The sequence below is a fragment of the Vipera ursinii genome (assembly GCF_947247035.1).
Source record: "Vipera ursinii genome assembly, chromosome: 9".
NCBI classification, from domain to species: Eukaryota; Metazoa; Chordata; class Lepidosauria; order Squamata; family Viperidae; genus Vipera; species Vipera ursinii.
Window position 1 is genome coordinate 9,194,592 of NC_139523.1, and position 24,493 is coordinate 9,219,084.

Consider the following 24,493-nt stretch of genomic DNA (forward strand, 5'->3'; position numbering starts at 1 on the left):
TCTACAGTCCAGACAGCTGGAAAAAATCCTTTCATTATTTACTGGGAGATGACACATTTTCAAGAATACAAATCCATTGCCCATCACACGGATGCCATGCTAATAAGTCACTATGTGGCACCAAGGATAATGTCCCCATTGTATGCTTTTGATTAATGAGGAGGTCTGAGATCTAAGCAAGCACCTCCTAAAGCAATAAGATTAGCGCGGCGTGGATAAGTGCTACATTATTTGATTTTTTACTCACCCTTTATCTCTTTGGTGAATTTTACACGGTGAGAATCAGTCAGAGGTCGTGGCTGTTCATCAATGTTGTGGATATCAAGAACTTCACACATGAACTGAATTACAGGTTGTGCTTTGTAGAAGGCAGTGGCAGAAACTAGAAAAAAAATTAAGGAAATAAATGGTCTTCAAAGCTGTCATACAATGTCTATCTAAGATAAAGGATCTCATCAACTGGAGGGGCTACATTTCATCCCAGGGATTTTTTAGAAGCAGACTGCTAACGCCTTTTCTGATTAACACATTTTATTAAAAGTGAGTTGCAGTTCACAAAAGCTCCTTCATAAAATCTGTTAGTTAGAAATGGTGCTATCAGACTCCTTCTGACAGACTAACACAGCTTTCCTCCTACAATGCCCAGGAGTTTTTTTGTTTCTCCTCTAATTTATTCTGATTCAGAGGCTGGTATTGAGACAAGATGAGGTTGAAAACATGACATCAGATAGGGCAAATCTGGGAATTTTTCCATATGTTCAGCTGTGAGAGAATTATAAACAAGATGCATATGCCACCTGAACAGTTTCCTTCACTGACATAATCACCAAGTAAAAAACCTGACTTGTATCTAGAGTGGCACACTTAAATTATGTCATGAATAAATACTGACCTTTCTGGTACTAAGCAGATTCCTCGTTCTCTTATCAACTCCAATGTTTGACTGTACACACTGCATTCTTTCCAGCTCCAGTTTTTGGACCAAAGCAATTTTAACATACAGGTAGTCCTCAATTTAAGACTGTAATTAAACCTGGTCCCAAGTCACTCTGATTGTTAAGCAAGTCACAAGACCAGACCCAACTTTATGACATTTTTGCAGTCGTCATTAAGTGAACACAGCAGACATCCATTTCATGAATCCATTTTACCCAATGGGCAGGTTTTGCCAGAAACCAAAAGTATAGGCCAGAAACTGGCAAAAGACATCAAAAATTGCATTCACATAACCAGGATGCTGCAAATGACTATAATGGCAAGTGAAGTGCCGAGCGCCCCAAACTGCAATCACTTGGCTGCAAGGATGAGTCTGTACGTGTTCGTCATAACTTTGAAATTGGATGATAAATAGTTTTTGGAGGGTCCATCATAACTTGTCGCTAAGAAACTGGTCATAAGTCAAGGACCACCTGTATTTCAGGATGCTTGAATTTCTTTTTGCTTTTCAATATTCTTCAACTGATTCAAATGTCTTTTGTTTTTATCGGACCTAATATTCACTCTATAATCTGGAAATCTTTTTTTTAAAGAAGTTTAGGTCCAGAAAATTTCTAAATAAACAGAATTAATTTAATCTGGAATTTTGCTGGTGAGGCTAGACATAAACACAACCAATCAATAAAAAACATTTCCATAGGAATTTTAAATTTTGGAGTAATGGTAAAAGTTTTTGTCTGGAGAGAGCAACTTAAAAACTAATTAGCCTTTGTGCTGGTCTGAGAGAACCGGAGAGAAAGAACTACTTTATTAGAAAGCGTAATACTCTTTTAAATGATCTGCCTATAGTTTAGGTGTCATATATCACAGAAACAGAACCACCAGGAGCCAAAACATCCCGATGCCAGCCTGGTGAGCGGTCTAGAATTCCTGCTGGGATCTTGCCTGGCACCAACATGGCCAAAGTACAAGCAAGAGAATCTGAATAAAAATCTACATTATTGAAGTGTAGATGCAGTTTATTCTTCCATGGGTTAATTAGAGGAAAATAATCAAGCAAATCTGAGGTTCAAGCATGAAAATATGCTTCAGAATTGCAACATAAATTCTTATCTTGCCTACCTCCATTTACAATTTCTTTGGACAAAGGCACACCTGTTATTCCTAACAGAACAAAATAATATTTATTTTGTTTCCCTAATTCCACGTTTCTCAACCTTGGCAACTTGAAGATATGTGGACTTCCATCCCAGAATTCCCAAACCAGCATGGGAAATTTATAAAAGAAAACTGAGATTTGTAAAACAGAAGGCCTTTTCGTTTAAGCCTGCCTAAATTCATTTTCATATCCATACAAAACATCAATTTTTTATAAATCCCCCCACCTGCCATTTCTCAAACAGAATTGGTGGTTACCATCAATATTTAGCATCATTTTCCACATTGCTGGTCGAACAGACTGGTGAAATCCAAACCAGACTTCCCTGCCACCTCCCAATGGATGATCATAGCCTTCAGGAGCCGAAAAAAAGGAACGGCCTACAGGTGTATACCTATGTAGGGAAGGAACCAAGTTTTTAATTGATCTATTTCACAGGTCATCATAAACTACATGAGACATGTCAAACTTGCGACGTCGCATGACGTTGCGCGACGTATCGGAACTTTCTCCCCATTGCCAGCAATGGGGTGGACACAGTTTGCTGGTGATGCGTCCGGCCCGTGGGCCGGCAGTTTGACACCCCTTAACTACATGAATGCCTGGTGGCTCATAATAATAATAAAACAATAGACAATAATAAAAAATAAAGAGAATACAGGTAGTTCTTGAGTTATGACCACAATTGGGATATGACCACCAAGCAATGCAATTTTAAGTGAGTCATGCTCACTTTTACTACAGTTTTTGATGTATCATCGCAGGGATGGTGCCAGAATGGTAACTTCTAGGATGGGTCATAAGTTACTTTTTCCAAGACCACTGTAAGTTCCAAACATCATTAGACGAATGGTTAGTTAGGGGCACAGTGGCTTAACGGTTAAGATGCTGGGCTTCTCAACCCAAAGGTTGGCAGTTTGAGACCCAAGTACCACATGAGAGGGTGAGCTCCCGTTCCTGTCAGCCTAGCAGTTTGAAAGCATGCAAATGTGAGTAGATAAAGAGGTACCACTTCGGTGGGAAAGTAACAGCATGCCATGTGCCTCAGCATACAGTCATGCTGGCCACATGGTCACCAAAGCATCTTTGGACAACACTGGCTTCCTCAGCTTGCAAATGGAGATGAGCACCGCCCCCTAGAATCAGACACAACTAGACAGGAGAAAACTTCACCTTTTTTTTTTCAAGTTGAGGGCTACCTGCAGCCCTTCACTTATAACCATTCCTTTATCAACCATTCAAAGATACAAAGATGCTGAGAAATGTCCCTTAACACTAGTTCTTGCACCTACGACTGCTGCAGCATCCCCACGGTCATGTCATCATGATCCGTGTGCTTTGTAAATTGGCTTGCATTTACAACAGTTACAGCATCCCAGGGTCACATGATTGCCACTTGTGACCTTCCCAGCTGGCTGTAGAAGAGCAGGAAGATCTTTGGGGGGGGGGGGAGTTAAACACATCATCAGTTGAGAGTGCTTGTATTGCCACAAGTGATTCAAGTCCAGTCTCTCCTGAATTCCATTGACCGTTACTGAGCACCATTAGGTGCCTAAGTTCTTGTGCATAGGTATCAATAAATCATCTATGCTGCAACCTTATGAATGGTCCTGATTCTCTACAACTGCCACTGGCTTCCGACATGCAAAGTCAATTGGGGAAGACAGATTAACTTAATGACTGGGTGATTCATTTAATGACCATAGTGAAAAAGATCATAAATTTGGGACTGGTCATATTGACTTGCTTTATCACCACACTGACCTAGGACAGAAGTTCCAGTCCCAATTGTGATCTTAAGTTGAGAACTACCTGTAAAGCAAAAGGAAGCCCTTCAAAATTGTCACTTAAATTAAAAGGGTTTGCTAACTGTAGGATCTCATTTTGAGTTTGCAAATAGAAAATCACTTTTAGACAAGATCTTCTGATAGAGCTGTCCATAGACTGATGCTCTATTGTTGTACTAGGAGTTATAACAGCTGAAATCTAATACAAATAGAATTAATTATTAATCAGGAATGAAAAATAGCTGGATTTAGCACCTTCAATCTGTTGAAGGGCTCCACACAAAGGGTTTGATTTATTACCTGGTATTTATTATCTTTTTTTTCTTCAAAACTGAGAAAGAGAACATTCTAAGAAAAAATAGTTTGCTTGAATTATCTGAAGAATTCATCACAGATTTTTTTAAAAAGAGCGTTTCACACCTCACTTTCCCCAATACCATTCAGTCTGGAGTTTTACTTTTCCCTCAATACTCCCCACCTACAAGGGTTTGTCTCCTTTTGGGGGGAAGGGAATGTTGAGGTTGTGAAAACCAGGCATGTAGAACATTGAACCTTGAAGGCACTGAAGTTAAACAGGTAGCTTATAAATGTTCAAATTTTCAACTTTCAAAGACCAATTCCCATTATAAACAGCCGGTTCCTGAAAATAGATCTTCATATAAAATTGCTTTAAAAACAGAGATTTTGTAATTTCAAGCTACAGACCTAATACACAAGACAAGCAACACAGCTGGCATTGCTCCTGCCTTAGTGTCTGTCACTTTGTTTTATTCTCTGTCACTTATCAAATTCACAAGTTTCCCATTGCCCTTGATCTTCACTTAATGTGGAAAAACTTTCCAATTATTCAAGAATTTTCCTATTCATTTCTCCAGGAACTAATCTGCACAACAAACACAACTGAGAAACTTTCAAGGATTTCACTAATGCACCCCAAACCCTTGCAAGCAAGTCTAAAAGCAAAACTCCTCAAAAAAAAAATTAACTATAGAAATAAATAGCACAGAGCACAGCAGGAAACCTACTTCATGGAGGGTAAATGTCGTAGCACCACATCAACAGCATGAACAGGGTTAGTGCTGATTGGCTTGTCCAATTCCAGAGGCTCAGGTAAGGTTCGTCCAGTCAGAACTTCATGCAACAGGTGCCAGCTTACCCGGGAAACAAATTTTATGGATACCTTGAAGGGACGGTCTTTGCCACCTTCTCCTGGCAATGTTACATCCAAATCAACCTATTGGGAGAAAAACCATGGAAGAGGAAGTTAAAAAAAAGGGTCAAGCTCAGTGTGAAAAGTCAAGAGATTGGCTTATAAATTTTACTTTCATTTCTTTGCTAATCAATTTCAACTACAGGATTTAAAGCAGCTTTAATTCCCTAAGTGTTAAACGTATGGCTATTCAGAGAAAAAAAATTCCAGACAATTGAAGACAAGGAAATGGCAACAAGTTAAATTCAAATATGGAAAGGAAATATTTAAAACACCATGCTGAGCCTTAGATAGGAATCCGGGATCCTATTACAACAAAGGATTCCCTCTTTTCAACGGTAAAATCAACATATTTGACACAAACAAATTCAAATGTATCTGTATCTGCACATCATTGAACTTGAATTCCACAATCTATCCTTACAAAAAGGTAACCTCATTTACTATGGCAAATGTTGAAAAGATGGTATAGGTTTAAGCAAGGTAGAACTGTGATATCTCCAGGAGCTTAATTTAGGTTTATTAAAGTTTAATTAATGTAATTGTTTCTGATAGTCATTTATATTTTTAACAGTGTTTTATTGCACACTACCCATAGTAGTTAACTTTGTGGATACTTCTGCCTCTGGAATATCATTCTCCAAGAGGTCTGGGTGACCCTTCCTTGTGGCATTCAGAAAAGACACTGAAAACCTGCCTTCCTGAACAAGCCACGGATTAGTGTTTTGTGATTTCACCAAGGGGTGACTGATGAGGAAATGGCTGAAATTGCTTTCTATCTGCTTTCCCACAGGATCATTTCATTTTTATACCTTTTGCATTTTAACTATTCATAGTGAATTTTTAATGTACGACACTTCGAGTCTGTCCAACATACATTTATTTCTTTCATTTGGATCCTACCTTTTAACAGGAGTTCAATCGGGTTGTGTACTTCCTTATTTTCCCCAGAACAACGGGTCTATGAGACCGGTTGGGCCGACAAAACGTAAGTGGCCGAATTCACCTAGTGAACTTCTCTGGTTGAAGATGAATTAGAATCTGGGGCTCTTCAAATCAAACATTTTTACACTATACTGCCCAGTGAGGGAATGTGCACCTGGACAAGTGGGCAGGGGACAATTGTGGCCACAGATAAGCATCCCCAGGGAGGAGGCAGCACATTCCAGAGAAAAGCCCAAAATAAGAGACTGTGAAGTCTTCAGCTGGATGGGGAAGGAAAAAAGAAGTCTGGGGTAGCCACATCCTAGAATCACTCTGGATACATCCAGTAGGTTAGAAGGTTATAGCTTTAGTCTCGCAAGATTCTGTCCATTAGGTGCAAGCAAATAAAGAATTGGACTTGATTGGATTTCTGTCTGTTGTCTTTGGGCTTGGGCCTGACCTTGTCTGCTCTATGCCTTATACACGATGCTGTTGCTGACAATGAATGAACCTTTATTGTCAAAGTACAACCATGTATACATTGAGATTGGCTGGGCCTCCCTTCAATCCACCAACTGCATCTGTTCGGCAGTCCCATTGCCTCTCCTCTAATCTCAAATCCTTCAGCTGTCTCTCTCAGAATCCAGAGAAAGATTGTTAAGTGCTAGTAAAGCCCTGTCTATTATTTTTTTCTTTCTTTCTTTCTTTTTCTTTCTCTTTCTCTCCCTTCCTTCCCCCCTCTTACTTTCTTTCTCTATTATGTTTCTTTGCATAATCCAGAAGGCTCCACACACATTTGCACTACTCAGGTGACCCTGAGGACACAGATAAACCTCCAAGTGGCTTCAACAACCCTCAGAAAGAATGCAAATGATCAGCCATCTGCAAAGAGTATAAATCCTTCCATTCCCCACCATTCAGTCAATGCTGAAGAAGCTTCTTGACATGTCGTGATGTATCACAATGTTTTTTGCCTTTGCAGAGCCGGGGTGGCCGTAGCCTGCACATGGTGCATCTGGCCCACAGGCCACCAGTTTGACACCCCTGCCATAGACATCCCTTACCCTTTTTATGCTTTTACTGTAAACTATCAATTTGCTGAAATTGGTGGCTGAAATTGCTGTCAGTCAAATTATATCACATATACCACCAATGTCAAATTAAAGAAATGAATAAATTCCCCATGTGTAGTAACTGAAATATATAGCAAACAATTGAAAACAACACTGAAGCAATTTCTTATAGCTTTAGATCTGTCACCAATAAGGAAACCATATAACTATCTTACCCCAGTTGTTGCTACGGGGAGTGGATTGGCTGTATAAAGGCTTCTTTTACCATCGTAAACTGGTCTACGATCACCAAATATTGTCACTTTAAAATGCTGCACCATTGAATCTACTACCTCCCTAGGAAAATTAAAGAGAGAAAAAAGTATATTTGCACATTTAAACTGCATGGCATTCAGAGAGAATAAATAAAAGAAGCTCATTACATTAAATATAATAATTGAGAATGAAGTTGTACTACGTCATTAACAATAAAACAATCTAATCACCACACAAGGGAAATGGAAAAAGTTTACAGGTATATTCTCAGTACCCCTAACATAGCTTTTTAGTTTGAAAAGACGAAATGCAGTAAAAATAATAAAAATAATTTGTATCATGTGTTTAAATACTAGACAAGCCATATCTTATCTCTGTGCTTTCTAATTTTGAATTCCTTTATGCAAAGCTGCTTATTTACATAATCTTTTTTTATTACAGTAACTTCAGCTGTCTGGCTTCCTCTAAAACACAAACATATTTTTTTCAGGGTCGGTAGATTAGAAACTATCTTTACCCTGATCCGATCATTTATTCCTTCCCTACCACATTAAAACTGCTGTTTTGTGCTTTGTATCCCTGGTATAGCTTTCAGATTAGAGATTATTAGATATTGATTTTTTTTAAAGAAAAATCAATTTTAAAAAGAGTTGAGATTTTAAAAATAAATATTTAAAATAATTTTGAAATAACCTGTCAGAAGGAAAGGCAATTTTAATGCTGTGAATTTTATTGACTAGTCTAGTGCATTTAACACACCAGAACAAAGCAGTCCCAACGGCTAGATAAATCTAGTGTTTTGGTCCCACTTCAATCTACTTTTGTATCACATGGGGGAGGGGAGAGATCAGAAGTAATTGGTCTTTGGTGGTAGACCACATCATGAATAGACATATAAGAGAAGTAGGAGGCCTGTTCATCTTTTCAGGAGATTTATATCAACCGCTGCATTTTAGGATTAGGTGATATGACTCAGTCTCCACTCATACTTGGTTATTAACTACTTCAAAATGATTCTAGGAGACTCCTGTTCTGCCACATCATTTATGGAGCCCATTCTATTTTGTCTTCGGAGATTTAATAGCTACTATAAAGCAGGTCTCCAAACTTGGCAACTTTAAGACTTGTGGCTGGGGATTTTTGGGAGTTGAAGCCCACAAGTTGCCAAGTTTGGAGATCCCTGTTATAAAGGAATGGCAGTCTCCTTTGCCATCCTTGAAAGGCAGTGATGAACATCATCTCCTGTCAGCTCTGAATTGATAATACTCTTTCTCTGACAATGACCTAAAAACCCATATATCAATTTTTTAAAATATATAGCCAACATGTCATTTTCTTTAGAAAAGTTATCTTATAAAGCTTGAAAAGCAAATGGCTTTTTATAAAAACAGATCTGCCATTTGGCATTTGAAACAAACTGGAAGTTAATGAAGGTGTTAATACAAGCAAAACACTTGCAGTGGATTCTATTCAGTTAGATTATAGCAATGTGGACCATTTGATGCTTCTGAAGCATCTTTGAAAAACGGTAATTTTGAAGTTAACAAAGCAGGTTTAAAAAGATATTTAATGCTACTTTCACTCCTGCAATGGAAAATTGGATTTAAACCTCTAAGCTAGAGAAAGTTCTGTTGGTCCTCATACTTTTGTACATCCTGCCTTTTTCACTCAAGCCTGCAGCTTCATCGAAGTTCGCCAGAGATGCCATTCCTTGAATGTTTTCAGTTATTGACACTAAGTCATGCAAAGTATGATTTCTCAGTAGTTTATAGAATTACAGAGGAGGAAAATCCAACCTCTAGCTCACAGCGAGAATTCAAATTAAAGCATACCTATCAGAAAGCTATCCAGAAGGAGCTCACCAACAATCTTGGTAATTGGTTCTACAGCTGAACCCTTACTGTGATAATTTTTCCCTAACACACAGGTAGATTGTTTTGTGATGGATTCATGCTGACTTTTGTAATTACTGTACTGTTTTTCAAGATCACTTGAGATTAAGTGCTCTCTGAATCTCTCCAGGTTCTAAGGTATTGATGACAGATAACTGGTCTACAGCATTTGAAAGGTTAATATTCTAAGTCATTGTGGAACAGCAAACACTTTTGTATTTAATATTATTCACCTTGAAACCTCAAGATAAACAGTAAACAAATAATTAATCTCTTCTATAATCGCAAGAGCTGTGGTGGAAAAAATGGAGGGAGAGAGGTCAGTCTTGAATAGAAAGTGAATATAAAACTAACAGTATAAATATAGAATACATAGAGCATAAACCTTAATGTTGCACAGAGCCCTTTTATATAAAGTTTTAAAATGTTATTTATCTATACAGGTGAAACTCGAAAAATTAGAATATCGTGCAAAAGTTCATTTATTTCAGTAATGCAACTTAAAAGGGGAAACTAATATATGAGATAGACTCATTACATGCAAAGCAAGATACTTCAAGCTGTGATTTGTCATAATTGTGATGATTATGGCGTACAGCTCATGAAAACCACAAATCCACAATCTCAGAAAATTAGAATATTACATGCAATCAATAAAACAAGGAGTGTACATAGAACAATATCGGACCTCTGAAAAGTATAAGCATGCATATGTACTCAGTACTTGGTTTGGGCCCCTTTTGCAGCAGTTACTGCCACAATGCGGCGTGGCATGGAAGCTATCAGCCTGTGGCGCTGCTGAGGTGTTATGGAAGACCAGGATGCTTCAATAGCGGCCTTCAGCTCTTCTGCATTGTTCGGTCTCATCTCTCTCATCTTTCTCTTGGCAATGCCCCATAAATTCTCTATGGGGTTCAGGTCAGGAGAGTTTGCTGGCCAATCAAGCACAGTAATCCCACAGTCATTGAACCAGGTTTTGGTGCTTTTGGCAGTGTGGACAGTTGCCAAGTCCTGCTGGAAAATGAAGTCAGCATCCCCATAAAGCTTGTCTGCGGAAGGAAGCATGAAATGCTCCAAAATCTCCTGGTAGACGGCTGCGTTGACCCTGGACTTAATGAAGCACAGTGGACCAACACCAGCAGATGACATGGCTCCCCAAATCAACACAGACTGTGGAAACTTCACACTGGACTTCAAGCATCTTGCAGTGTGTGCCTCTCCACTCTTCCTCCAGACTCTGGGTCCTTGCTTTCCAAATGAGATGCAAAAGTTGCTCTCATCAGAAAAGAGGACTTTGGACCACTGAGCAACAGACCAGGTCTGTTTTTCTTTAGCCCAGGTAAGACGCTTCTGACGTTGTTTGTTGTTCAGGAGCGGCTTGACAAAAGGAATACGACATTTGAAGCCCATGTCCAGGATCCGTCTGGGTGTGGTGGCTCTTGATGCACTGACTCCAGCCTCAGTCCACTCCTTGTGAAAGTCCCCAACACTTGAATGGCCTTTTCCTGACAATCCTCTCCAGGCTGAGGTCATCCCTGCTGCTTGTGCACCTTTTTCTTCTACACTTTTCCCTTCTACATAACTTTCTATTAATGTGCTTTGATACAGCACTTGGGGAACATCCAACTTCTTTTGCAATTACCTTTTGAGGCTTTCCCTCCTTATGGAGGGTGTCAATGATGGTTTTCTGCGCAACTGTCAGGTCAGCAGTCTTCCCCATGATTGTGATTCCTACTGAACCAGACTGAGAGACCATTTAAAGGCTCAGGAACCCTTTGCAGGTGTTATGGCTTAATTAGCTGATTAGAGTGGGACACTTTGAGCCTAGAATATTGCACCTTTTCACAATATTCTAATTTTCTGAGATTGTGGATTTGGGGTTTTCATGAGCTGTAAGCCATAATCATCACAATTATGACAAATCACGGCTTGAACTATCTTGCTTTGTCTGTAATAAATCTATCTCATATATTAGTTTCCCCTTTTAAGTTGCATTACTTCCGTTATGCTACCCCCCGCTGCTGGGCTGCGGAACCGACCAGGTGGTTCCACCCCAGGCGCCTAATGGACCCGGAACGGTTCCAGATGGCGCTTGGGTCTATACCCATCGCCCTCACTCACAGCCCAGTTGATGCCTTGGGTGATGTGTGGGATAGGGCGGCCGCTGAGGCACTTGACTGTGTTGTACCCTTGCGACCCCTGACCCGGCGCAGATCCCGTTGGGCTCCATGGTTTTCTGTGGAGCTCCGGGAGATGAAGCGTCGGAGACGGGGTCTAGAGAGCTGTTGGAGATCCACCCGATCCGAATATGACCGATTGCAGTTAAGAATCTTTATAAGGTCTTATCTTGCGGCGATGAGGACAGTGAAGGCTAATTACTTCGCTGCCCTCATCGCATCCGCAGATAATCGCCCGGCCGCCCTGTTTAGGGTGACTCGCTCCCTTCTTAACCAGGAGGTGAGGGAGGATCCCTTGAGGGGGCGGGCCGAGCAGTTTAGTCATCATCTGACGGACAAAATCGCTCAGATCCGGGCCGGTTTGGACTCTGACTGGGCAGAGTCTGACGTGGAGGAATCGGACGGTCTTGAGCATGTTATCTGGACTGAGTTCGATCCTGTTTCCCCTGATGATGTGGACAGGATGAGGAGGAGGCTGAGCTCCACCACCTGTTTGTTGGACCCGTGCCCCTCCTGGCTGGTTTATGCGGCTCGGGAGGAGACACGAGCCTGGTTCCAGGCAGTAATAACTGCTTCCTTGAAGGAGGGTGTCTTCCCCGCCTCCTTGAAGGAGGCGGTGGTGAGACCCCTCCTCAAGAAGCCTGCCCTGGACCCGGCTGTTTTAAATAACTATCATCCGGTCTCCAACCTTCGCTTTCTGGCGAAGGTTGTTGAGAGTGTGGTGGCGCATCAGCTTCCTCTGTTCCTGGATGAAACTGATTATCTGGACCCGTACCAATCGGGTTTCAGGCCTGGGCACAGCACGGAGACGGCATTGGTCGCGCTGGTGAATGATCTCTGGCGGGCTCGGGACAGGGGTTGTTCCTCTGTCCTAGTCCTATTAGATCTCTCAGCGGCTTTCGATACCATCGACCATGGTATCCTACTGCGGCGTCTCAAGGGGTTGGGATTGGGAGGCACTGTTTTGCGGTGGTTCTCCTCCTATCTCCTGGGCCACTCGCAGTCGGTGTTGACGGGAGGGCAGAGATCCACCCCGAGGCCTCTCGTTTGTGGAGTTCCTCAGGGGTCGGTTCTCTCGCCCCTCCTGTTCAACATCTATATGAAGCCACTGGGCGAGATCATTCGTGGTTTCGGGGTGGGGTATCATCAGTAGGCTGATGATACCCAACTTTTTTTCTCCACCCCGAACCAACCCAGCGATGCCCTCGCCGTGATGTCCCGTTGCCTGGAAGCGGTCCGGGTCTGGATGGGGAGAAACAGGCTTCGTCTCAATCCTGAGTGGCTGTGCATACCGGCATCTCGGATCAACCAGATTATTCCATCTCTAACGATGGGGGGTGAGGTGTTACCCCCCGTTGATAGGGCTCGCAACTTGGGCGTCCTCCTGGATTCACAGCTCAATTTTGAAGATCACATAGGAGCCGTGACCAGGGGGGCTTTTGCCCAGGTTCGCCTGGTGCGCCAGTTGCGACCCTATCTGGACCGAGATGCCCTACGCACAGTCACTCATGCGCTCGTGACCTCCCGTTTAGACTACTGCAATGCTCTCTACATGGGGCTGCCCTTGAGGACCACTCGGAGGCTTCAGATGGTGCAGAATGCGGCCGCGCGAGTTGTGATGGGGATTTCCCGATACTCCCATGTAACACCTCTACTCCGCGAGCTGCATTGGCTTCCGGTTGCCCTTCGGGTGAGATTCAAGGTGCTGGTGATGACCTATAAAGCCCTAAATGGCGAGGGTCCGGGATATCTGAGGGAACACCTGCTGCCAGCATCAAGCTCCCTTCGTCTAGTGCGCTCCCACAGGGAGGGTCTTCTCAGGGTGCCGCCGGTTAAAGATTGTTGGCGGGTAACACCCAGGGGTAGGGCCTTCTCAGTGGGCGCGCCTGCCCTTTGGAACCAGCTGCCCGCGGAGCGTAAGACTGCCCCTGACCTCCGTTCATTCCGCCAGGACCTGAAGACCTGGCTCTTCGAGCTCTCTGGCCCAGGCTGAGAATTTTTTAACTTTAACTGGGGTTTTTATTTTTTCTCAGGGAATGATGTAATCTTTTTAAATTGTTTTTAGCTTTTGTATTGATTTTCTTTTAAATATCCTGTAAACCGCCCTGAGTCCTTCGGGAAAGGGTGGTATATAAATCTAAATAAATAAAATAAATAAATAAATTACTGAAATAAATGAACTTTTGCACGATATTCTAATTTTTTGAGTTTCACCTGTACATGTACCTTACAACTAAAATTATATTCTTTGTAATAATTATATAACACCATTCCTTAAAATTAACAGGCCTCAATGGACTAAGATCACAGGATCTAAACCCAATTCTATCAATTTTTCTTTGACACACCAAATTCACTGAAGTCGCAAAACACATATTTTCATTATCTTCTAAAGATGAGTGTTTAAACAACACAGATCAATCTTACAGCAAAAATAAAGGAAGCATTAAGGAATATCTTACTGCATAGTATATAAACAATAGCTGATGAAACTCCTCAGCAAGTATGAAATCAGTCAGCTGCAAGACCATGATTTCACATCTTATGGATATTGTAGAAACCAAAACCAGTTTGAATTCTTTTTAATTTACCCAAGCTAAATTACTTGCCTAGTGGATAAATTACAGGATCCCTCAATAGGAAGAACAAGATACACGTCTGGTATTAAAACTTTTCCATTCAAGGGACTTCAAAATGTTACTTTTTCTTGAAATCAAACTAGAGTTTACCTATTTTCACCATTTACAGATCAAGAGACAGAGTTCTTACCTATGGGTTCAAAACCTTTAATACATGTAAAAAGTTACCCATGTTTCCAGTTTCCAGTTCTAATGAAGCATTTAATAAAATATAAATCTAGAACTAGAATTGTTTATGGGACATTGTGCTAGTTAAAATGAAACTGTAAGATTGCAGAAGATGCAGAAACAAACAACAAAAATGTCTAAATGGTTGGAACAATTCCTGCGTTTTGATTTTCTTTGGTACAGAAAATAGTCAAGTTGGAATAATGTATATAACATGGATGGCATGGTGAAAGTGAATGGAAAGTATTTGTATAAAATAGAATAAGTTGCACAATGGTAGTTGACTGAAGACGGATATTTTTTTAACTGTATACTGTTGAGCACTGAAAACTGCTATTATAGGACTCCTGTAACACCTACCAATTTGGATAGTTTCACTGGATACAAAGCAGTTCATGATCTTTAATCAAGATCATGATAGTATTGCTAGTAACGGTGGTAATTTGCCTCTCAAAGCCAGTTGCTGAAAAATAAGGTTTTGAGGTTATTATTCTCTTATGTTCTGGGCTTCTCAGAGGCATCTCTTTGACCACTGTGGAAACAGAATGCCAGTTTAGATATACCTTGGGTCTGATCCAGCAGGGTTTTCAGCCTATTCAAATCTAATCCGCAAGTGGTTGACTATTTGTATTCTGATTAATACATTAACAAGCATTTTTTACTAAGCCATGACACTGAAGTTTACTATCCTACCAAGAAATAAAAATCATCCAGTAAAGCAAATTTTTTTTTAAAAAAAAATCCATGTTGCTCTAATAGCACTACTGTGAAAACATGGCATTTCTTAGAAGCCCACAGTATAATTTCAGTACAAAAAAAGTGTTCTATATAGAGACTAAACCAGATTCATGATGAATGTTAACTTTCAAAAGTGTTTAATTTCATTTTGAATTCTACTTATTCCCAAATTACTTAAAGTGGTAATGACTCTTAAAAACAAAGATGTTACTCACTTTTGCCACATTCTACTTGCTCTGTCAATGCTAAAGACATATGCCATTTTTTCAAATGAATTTTAATTCCTTTCCGGTATGTGGGTGTCTATGTAAAACAATGTATGTTCAAGTTATAAATTTACTCCTCAATCCAAGAATAAAAAATATGTTCTCCGCATCAGCTATTTTTTAAAAAAAAAACACATAAAAACACTATCATCAAACAAGAGTGCTGATAAGCTCTACTTACTAAAGCATCTCACTTCATCAGCTAATCAATATTAGTAAGCTAAAATAACATTACCCATTACAGCTTACCTGTTCACTCTCCTAGGACACTTATCTGGCTTAATATCCACCTCATAGAGGTAGACGTCAATCTTTGGGATTTCAACTTGGAAGCAGTTGGCCAGCAGTTTAATAGGTTTCCCCATGGTGCCATAGCCAGGTCGTCGGGGCACCATGAGTAGGGGCTGAGCCCCAACGGTTCCTGCAAATAAAACAAGGATAAAACTTAGAGATGGATGCTGAACCTGTTTTAGTGATATTGGTGCAACTGCTAGAAGAAACATTCAGAATTACTCCCAATACATTTGCACAAATATTGCACTAATTTCCATCTGCAACAGATAGAAACCGCCCCCCTAATTTTGGGTGATTTCCTAAATGCTAAGCAGTTAGAACTGGTTAGTAGTAAATGGAAGATCATCAGAAAATTCCAAGCTGTAGATTAAACTGGAAAGTTTTAAAAAAAACATCATCCTGAAACAAGGCATTGTTGACATTAAAAAAGCATTAATCAAACTGGATTCAAGGGAATTTTTCTCCTTCTTTTATATTAGAGGTAGTTCTCAACCTACGACCACAATTGGACCCAAAATTTATGTTGCTAAGGAAGGCAGTTGTCAAGTGAGTTTTATCCAATTTTACAACCTTTCTTGTTAGAGCTGTTAAGTAAATCACCACAGTTATTAATTTAGTAACTAGTCTTTTAAGCGAATCTGGCTTCCCCATTCACTTTGCTTATCAGAAGTTTGCAAAAGGTGATTACATGACTACAGGACACTGTAACCATCATAAATACATGCCAGTTGCCAAGCATCTAAATTCTGATCATGTGACCATGGGGATGCTGCGACGCTTGTGTGAAAAACAGTCATAAGTAACTTTTTTCAATGCTGTTGTAACTTTATATGGTCATAAATGCATGGTTGTAAGTTGAGGACCATCTATAATATTTTATTCCTCTCTAATTAGCCATATCTTGAATTAATTCTGATGTGAATTCATTTTGTTGCTTATAATTTTCAGTCCAGCCATTTCCATGCATACGAAATAATATCTCTTATACCTAATAAAAAATATTGAATTTAAATCTTATAACCATATAAAACAGCTTTTATAGTCCTTCTCTCCTAATCCATCAAAATTCTGGGCATACTTATCTCAAGTTTAGAAAAGCACAGCTTTTCCCTTATCAGTCTCTATGTTTCCCCAAATCTGTCCTTAGATCTGAAGCTTAGACATTCAAATGCTAATTTCAGATATCTTCTGCCCTAATCTGTGGTTGCTGTATTTTTATAATTCTACTGAATTTATAAATAAAATAGCAGAAATACATGTACAGCAGTACATAAATGAGAGGTGGGCAGTTTCAATTCTCAAGTACTAAGAACTGATTGCTGCTAAAGCAGGGGTCTCCATTACTGGTCCGTGGCCCATTAGGAACTGGGCTGGACAAGCGGTGGGCACGCATGGGAAGCTCCATTTGCATAACTGGTGTACATGTGCACGAAGCCATCCCCTCCCACCTGCCACTGCCACCACCGCCAGTCCACAGAACTGGAAAGGTTGGGGACCGTTGTGCTAGAGCAGAGTTTCCCAGCCTTTCCAGCTTGGCAACCCGGAGGGAAAGGGAGCTGCAGGGAAATGTGCACACACGTGCAGCCCGTACAAACAGGCACAAACAGGCACATGCGCACGCATGCTAGTGCAGCCAGCGTTTTACAGCATGCATGCGCATGGGTAAATGGGATGCTTGCACCCATGGTGTGCAGACTGACGTCCACACGCTGGCGCACATGTGCATGCACGAACAGACCACCAGCACCTGCATGATGCTGATGGCGGTGCTAGCGCCCACACATGCACAAATAGGGCCGCTATTGCCCGCGCAGTGGTGCTAGCGCAAGTGGGGCAGGGCTCGCCAGCTATTCCTGGGGCCCGGTCACCAACAGGCTGCGACCCAGTACCAGGATGTGGACCACAGGTTGGGGACCTCTGTGCTAGAGGACATACAGCTGCCTTTATTAGAATAGGAATATTAATTAGCCTCCCTTACCCTATTTTATAACCATGATGTGATCCACATAATTTTCCAAAGTAGTTAACTGAAAATGTTTAGACTCCCAGTCCCAGGCCTACTAGGTCCCAGTCCTACTAGCAACTAACTTAATCCAATTTGTATTTGTTCTGCCAGCACAAATATTTTTCAAGCACAACTGTGCAAGCACAAGTGCAAAAGCAATACCCATCCACAAAAAAGAAGAATTGGCCAATTATGATTGGACACACCAGGAATTTATCTCCCAAGATATTTTCACTATCCACAATCAACACTCTCAATTTTCTGTGTCATGTCCAGTGTCGGAGCTATGCTTCTTATAAAGATCATTTGCACCTGATAGTGACATTTTCATTCCCACTATCTGTGCCAGTCATTAATGAAAAGAAAAATAAAGAAAGAAATTAAAAGAAGAGTTATGCATTACTCTGCGGTTCTTGGAATGATTCATAAGACAAATGTCATCATTTGTAGACGCAACACAATCAACCATAACCACCACTTTCATACGCCTACACATAATAGAACTTGCACATATTCCAACTTATTGGTTTCAGCTATTAATATTACTGAAGCATGGTAAAAAGCAGTAACGTAAATTCATTGTAAAGGGTGTACTGTTCATGGTTTCAAAGGCTATACTGCAATATATTCACAGAGCTTTCAGAAAATTCTAATAATCACAAGAGGTTAACAGATAAAACCAACATCATGTCATTTAAGAAAATGGTTTTACGATATGAGTTCTTGTAATCTACTCTATAGATATTTATTAATGTAGCAATTTAAACTACCAGAACTTTAAATAGTTCTAATTAGAAGAAAAGTATCAACTCAGACAAACATTGTCTTTGTTAAGTCTACACCTGTATTTACAAAACATTGAAATACTGCTCTTTGAAATGATTTGGGAAAAATACTTTGGAAGTTTCAGGAGCACAGCATTTTTCAGCTCCTAATTAAAACAGCCTGGGAGTTTTTCCATTTGACCCTGGAAAACATACAGCTGCTTTAATTAGTATCAGGGAGATATTAAGATATTAAGATATTAAGCTCCAACACAATTCTTTCAAATAATTTCAAAGGGTACAATCCTCTAATAAGAGAACATTCATGCTAAACTTAGTTTGTTCCAATTTTAGCCATCCCAAATTGAAGTATAAAAATAACAGGACAAAATACATAAAAATCCCTCAAAGTAGAAATGAATGTTATGCTAAATACAACCTTTTTCTACAGAAACTATTAAAGAACAGAATACACAGTAACAGAGTCAGAAAGGGAGGTCTTCTAGTCTGACCCACTGCTCAAACAGGAGACCCTAAACCAGACATGTCAAACACAAGGCCCGGGGGCTGGATCCGGCCCGCGAAGTGGTTTCATGTGGCCCCCAAAGCCATCCTGGAAACAGTGAGGGAACGGCCCCCACTGCCTTGGCCCTGACCCAGAGACCCTCCTCCTGCCAGAGACCCTCAGATCTGTCCCACTCCTGCCCAGGCCCCCATAGGCACCCTTGATGCCAACGATGTAGAGCTGGCCACGCCCACCCAGTAGGCCATACACACTCTAGCCACGCCCACCCAGGCCACAGCCACCCGGCCCCTTGAGGGCAACCGCAATGCTGATGCGGCCCTCAATGAAATTGAGTTTGACACCCCTGCCCTAAACCTTTCGGGACAAATCTTTTCTTAAAAACCTCCAGAGATGGAGTGCTCACAACTTCTGGGGATAAGCCGTTCCACTAACTGTTCTCACTGTCAGAAAATTTCTTAGTTCTAGGTTGGATCTTTCTTTAGTGATCTTCCACTCAATACTTCTTATTCTGCTCTCTGGTGCTTTGGAGTATAGCTTGGTCCCCTCTTCCCTGTGACAGTCCCTCAAGTACTGGAAGACTGCTATCATATCAGCCCCCAGGCTTTCTCTTTGGTAGAGTAGACATGTCTCGTTTCCACTGTTTATACGGGTTAGCCTACACATACATCCCTTATCTTCTTTGTTGCTCTTCTCTGCACTCCTTCTAGAGTCTCAACATTTTTTTTATCATGGTGACAATGAATCTGGTTCTCTCACTGTATGAGATTCAGGGGCTGCAGCTATACCCCGGCACATATTTTCCTGGAAGTTGTCCCAATGAATATTAATTACAGTGCAGTGTTTTTCAACCTTGGCAATTTTAAGACTTGTGGACTTCAACTCCCAGAATTTCCCAGTCAGCAAAGAGAGCTAGAATTATTTGATTAGTGTACCACTTTAAACAAGGGTCCTGGTTTGTCTTTCCAAAATCATCTAGGAATATTACAACAGGATAAACTCTGGTTAACAACCCCAGGCTACTTTAACAGCAACAAGTCAGAAATCATTCTTTGGATGGCACTCTGGTTGAGTTTTCTAATTTTCTGAAATCATATTATCCACAAAACCAGAAAATAATGACACTGGGTTCAACATGCCAAGCCAACAAAAACAAAAGACAATCAAAATTAATGAAGTTTAACATACTGTTAAACTGTGCAGCCACTATGTTTTTAACTTATTTGGCTAAGCATGCCAGCACACAAGTCATTTGGCTAACTAGACACTCTACAAAAGCAAACAATGTGTGGGAGAAAAAAAGTTAGGTTATGCAATCTTTATTTTTGTCAACTTACAAGACAATTTATAAGCCACTGTAACTGCACCAACTATATTCATCAAACCCGTGATTTTTTTAAAAAAAAATATCAAGCTAATAAACAACACTCAGCTCCACTCCCTTTTCTAACATGCAGTATGGTTTATTTGTTCAAGCGTATTCATTTGCTACACCATTCCTTTGTTTTAGATATGCCAAACTTAATGCTCCTTGATCACTACTGTGCTCTATTACCATTATTACCCTAAATAATATAAGCTGATCTGTATGTAGGTGAGGGTGCTGAATACCTAGGACATATTTTATAGCCTAACCATCTTTCAGATATGGTTAAGCTGCAGAATGACAATTAACAAAGAATTCATGCTATACACACAACAGAACAGAAATATAGAAGGCAGCTTTCATCTTGTTTTTCTATCTGCATGAACTAAGCAATGCTTGGATAACATTTGTAATAACACTCTTTCACCACGGAAGAAAAGCTGGATATAAAGGTATAGTAGCAGGAACCTGAAAATTACTCAGCTTGTTAAACAAGCAGAAACAGGATCACAAGAGGCCAAATGACTCACAAGTTCAATTTATATGAGCGACAATTCACATTTTGGGGGAAATAATGAAGGCAGGATTTTAAAAAAATCTAAAACCAATCCCATTAGAAAAAATTACTTTGTGGCCCTACTGCTCATACTATCATGTAGAGCATTATATTTATTGAGGAGAAAATACATATATATACATACACACACACACACACACACACACACACACACACACACACATATATATATATATATATATATATATATATATATATATATATATATATATATATATATATAATTATTATTTATTACTACAGTAATGTAATTATATAACCTATAATTAAACTATATCTATCTATCTATCTATCTATCTATCTATCTATCTATCTATCTATCTATCTATCTATCCACACATTCTTGTTTCAGAAGGCAAACTAGAGCAATGGCCCCCAACCTTCTGGGCCCCAGGGACCAGGTCTGTGGAGAGGTTTTTCCATGGACCGGAGGGGGCGTGGTTTAGTGTGCTGCCTGCATCCTGTGGATGGGGCTTCGCTTGTTTGCGTGGCCTGGTTTCTGCCATGCTTCTGTGAACAGATTATGTCTAAAAGATGTTAACAAATAATGTTTGCTTAATTCAGAAATAATGGAATCAGAAATACGCATTTTTAAAAAGTGGGGTTACAAAATAGACGCTTTGAAAATCAAAAAGGAAATACAAAAGACAAACCAAGATTTTACACTAATGACTTTACACTAAAGAGGCCTATGACTTGGGAATCTTTGTGATGCGAAAAAGACATCTGAAGTAAAAGAAAGGAATATGAACCCCTTTACAAATTACTGATACTAGGGGTTGAAAAATTGATGATTTATGATTTTTCATGTAGAAGGGATGGGTTATGGGGAGAAGAAATAGGTGTTTGTAGCTTTATGAGAGGTGATGAGTTATTTACTTTTACTATTTACTATACTTTACTAAATACTATAGTATTTAAAATCTTTAATTTAAAAAAGGTCAAACAGAGTAAGTCATTAACCATGGATTAAAATCTATACTGGTAATTGAATTCCCAGAACATATTAAACCAAAAAGAAACATTATGGCTTAATGTGATGAATGTAGCCACTCATGTTGGAGATCATAAATACAGATTAATCAAGAGAAGAAAATATAGACCTCAGGCATATCCCAGGGTTATAAGAATAGATCTGAATAATAACACTTTTGTTCCATTTAACAGCAGCCACTAAGGAGGAAAGTTTTCGCAACAACACTCCAACAGAAAGATAAAAATGTCCTAAAGAGAGAAGACAATGATATACTGACAGATACAAACATTATAGTTCTTTTTCCCTAGGTATAATGTATACAGTATATTTACTTTTTAATATATAAAGCCTGAACAACAGATTTCATCATTCTGTGCCACTATATCTCCCTTGCCAAAACATTGAATTGTTTACAGTAATATTTCAGGAAGCTAATTTTTGACCCAGAAATAATGCAGGCTCAGAAATAAGAAAATTACTTAACAGAGTTACTTAGGCAAAAGAAGATGTTAAACTCCTCTTAAATCTATCTTGCTTCTTGTTTGATTGTTGTGCTTCTTCATCTCTCTTATATACATCTTTTCCAAAAACACCTTTCTCTAAACCTTATTAGGCTACCAACTAAATTACTTTAAAATGCACTATTAACATACATGAGTAATTATATTAGTGAGTCATAAAACTCCCCAGAAAGTTAAATACAGAGCCTTGTTTTGCAAACTATTCCAATAACAGTTGTATTCATAAGCACAGTGAATACTGCTTAGACTTGAATCCTTTAGTGGCCTTATCTTATTCAGACTCCTCCTTATTTAAGGTCCAAAAGACTCAAATTCACACTTCAGTGTGATCAAATTTTACCTGTGTTCATATGGCATTTAATCATAGCCTCAAATGCACAGAAACACAATCCAGTAACCAAGGAAAATATGGGGGAGGAGAGGGAAACTCCATTATCATAACTTTACCAACCATTTCCCCAGAACAGATGTAAGTTCATTTTCAGATATTAGTTTCTGCAAACAAGAGTTTTTGTATACGTGATGGACAGAAGGTAAGAAATCAAAACATTATCTTTGGTGTTTGAAAACTCTCTTGTACCTAGCAAGGAGCTTGTAGAAGCTATTTTGAAATAAGCAAAGATTCATCTGAGAACTACTGCACATTATCAGTCATTCTTAATTATCTTCAGTACTAATTTTATAGAGGATCCTCTATTCAGTGGCTGTTTGGAATCCAAACACTGAGCCATAAACTAGGAAATTACATTTAACTGTGTTATGCAAATACAACTTGTTTGTGTATTGTTGAACCTGGATTAACTGAAAAACCATGATTAATCACAGTGGACAAGTCATGTGAATACAGCCAGAGGGATCTATTAGTAAACCAGATCCATTTACAGCTTAACATTAAGCTTGAACCAATGCTGAGATGTTTAAAATATACTATGTCAATATAGGTGCCAACCTATTTCAGAGTGCAACTTTTGTGGATTTACTGGGAGCATTAAAGGCTATAATACTAGCCGAGTACCAGTTTGGTGCAGTGATTAAGGCATCAGCTAGAAACTGGGAGACTGTGAGTTCTAGTCCTGCCTTGGGCACAAGGCCAGCTGGGTGACTGCAGACCAGCCACTTTCTTTCAGCCCTAGGAGGCAGCAATGCAAACCACTTTTGAAATACCTTGCCAAGAAATTACGGGGACTTGCCCCAGCAGTCTCTGAGAATTGAACAGTAATAATAGCAGCTAATGAGGATTTGAAAGAAATGGTGAAAACCTCTGCATAAAGGAAATTTGGATAGAAAATCCCTTGTAACTATTTATGTATATAAAATCATAATACTGTGGGGGTTTTTTCTAGTCACAGGAAGGTTGCTGTGTTAAGGGTTGCTTAGTTAAGCAGCCCAAGAAACTCACCAAGATACAGAGTCACAATCCCAATAACATTAAACAATTTCTATTGTTTTTCAACATATATTAAGCATGTTTTACTAACATTTACACCCATTTGCCATAATTCATACTCATGAGCACTGGAGCCATTAGTATGATTAGGCAAGGGCCATCACTCTTTTATTTTTCTTGGTTATTTTAGGTTTCAGTCTCTACACTTCTGGACGCATCTATGTTCCACCTAAATTTTTGCAACATAGTTTTACAGACACAGTATTAAAATTCACCTTTGAAATACCTATAGATTTTACTGTTTTTATAGTGTTTTAGACATTTATATTGATGACTATATATTTCACTATTTTACATAGATTTATATATGTCCATAATACCAGTTGTACAGATATAAAACTACATAGTTGATTAATCTTAATTATATTTATAGTTATATTTTTACATTTTGGAAGAGGATGAAGAGGGCTCTAGCACTATTTTGACTCTCCATGTGCCAGCAGGAAGGAAGGAAGGAAGGAAGGAAGGAAGGAAGGACAGACACAAATCCAGTTAGGAAATTAAACATCAAATTCTGGATGTGGCCCAGCAATGTCCTAAAGTATGAAAACAAAAATCCAACATATATACTGCAAAGGTTATTCCTCTAGGACACAGGTCGGCAACCCGTGGCTCTGGAGCCACATGCAGCTCGCACTTGCGCTCTCTCTCTCTCCTCTCTCTCTCTCTCTCTCTCTCTCTCTCTCTCTCTCTCTGCTCACAAGCTTATTGGGCAGGACTCCTGCCTTTGCTGCATCTCCACAGGAAGCAGCAGAAAGCAGGGCAGGACAGCCAGCCCAATAAGAATGTGAAGCCA

At 39.7% G+C, this 24,493-nt stretch overlaps 1 protein-coding gene across 2 annotated transcripts in view; it reads right to left on the bottom strand.

The window, feature by feature from the left end:
* AGO3 (argonaute RISC catalytic component 3) overlaps nt 1-24,493 on the bottom strand; it is a 43,384-nt gene that overhangs the window by 15,716 nt on the left and 3,175 nt on the right. For both annotated transcript variants that reach the window (XM_083369745.1, XM_083369744.1), the window contains exons 2-6: nt 15,474-15,645; nt 7,305-7,425; nt 4,908-5,116; nt 2,353-2,489; nt 248-382 (exon numbers count right to left, since the gene is read on the bottom strand). In XM_083369745.1, coding sequence (XP_083225871.1) covers nt 248-382; nt 2,353-2,489; nt 4,908-5,116; nt 7,305-7,425; nt 15,474-15,645 — 774 coding nt within the window. The remainder of the gene's footprint in view (nt 1-247; nt 383-2,352; nt 2,490-4,907; nt 5,117-7,304; nt 7,426-15,473; nt 15,646-24,493) is intronic.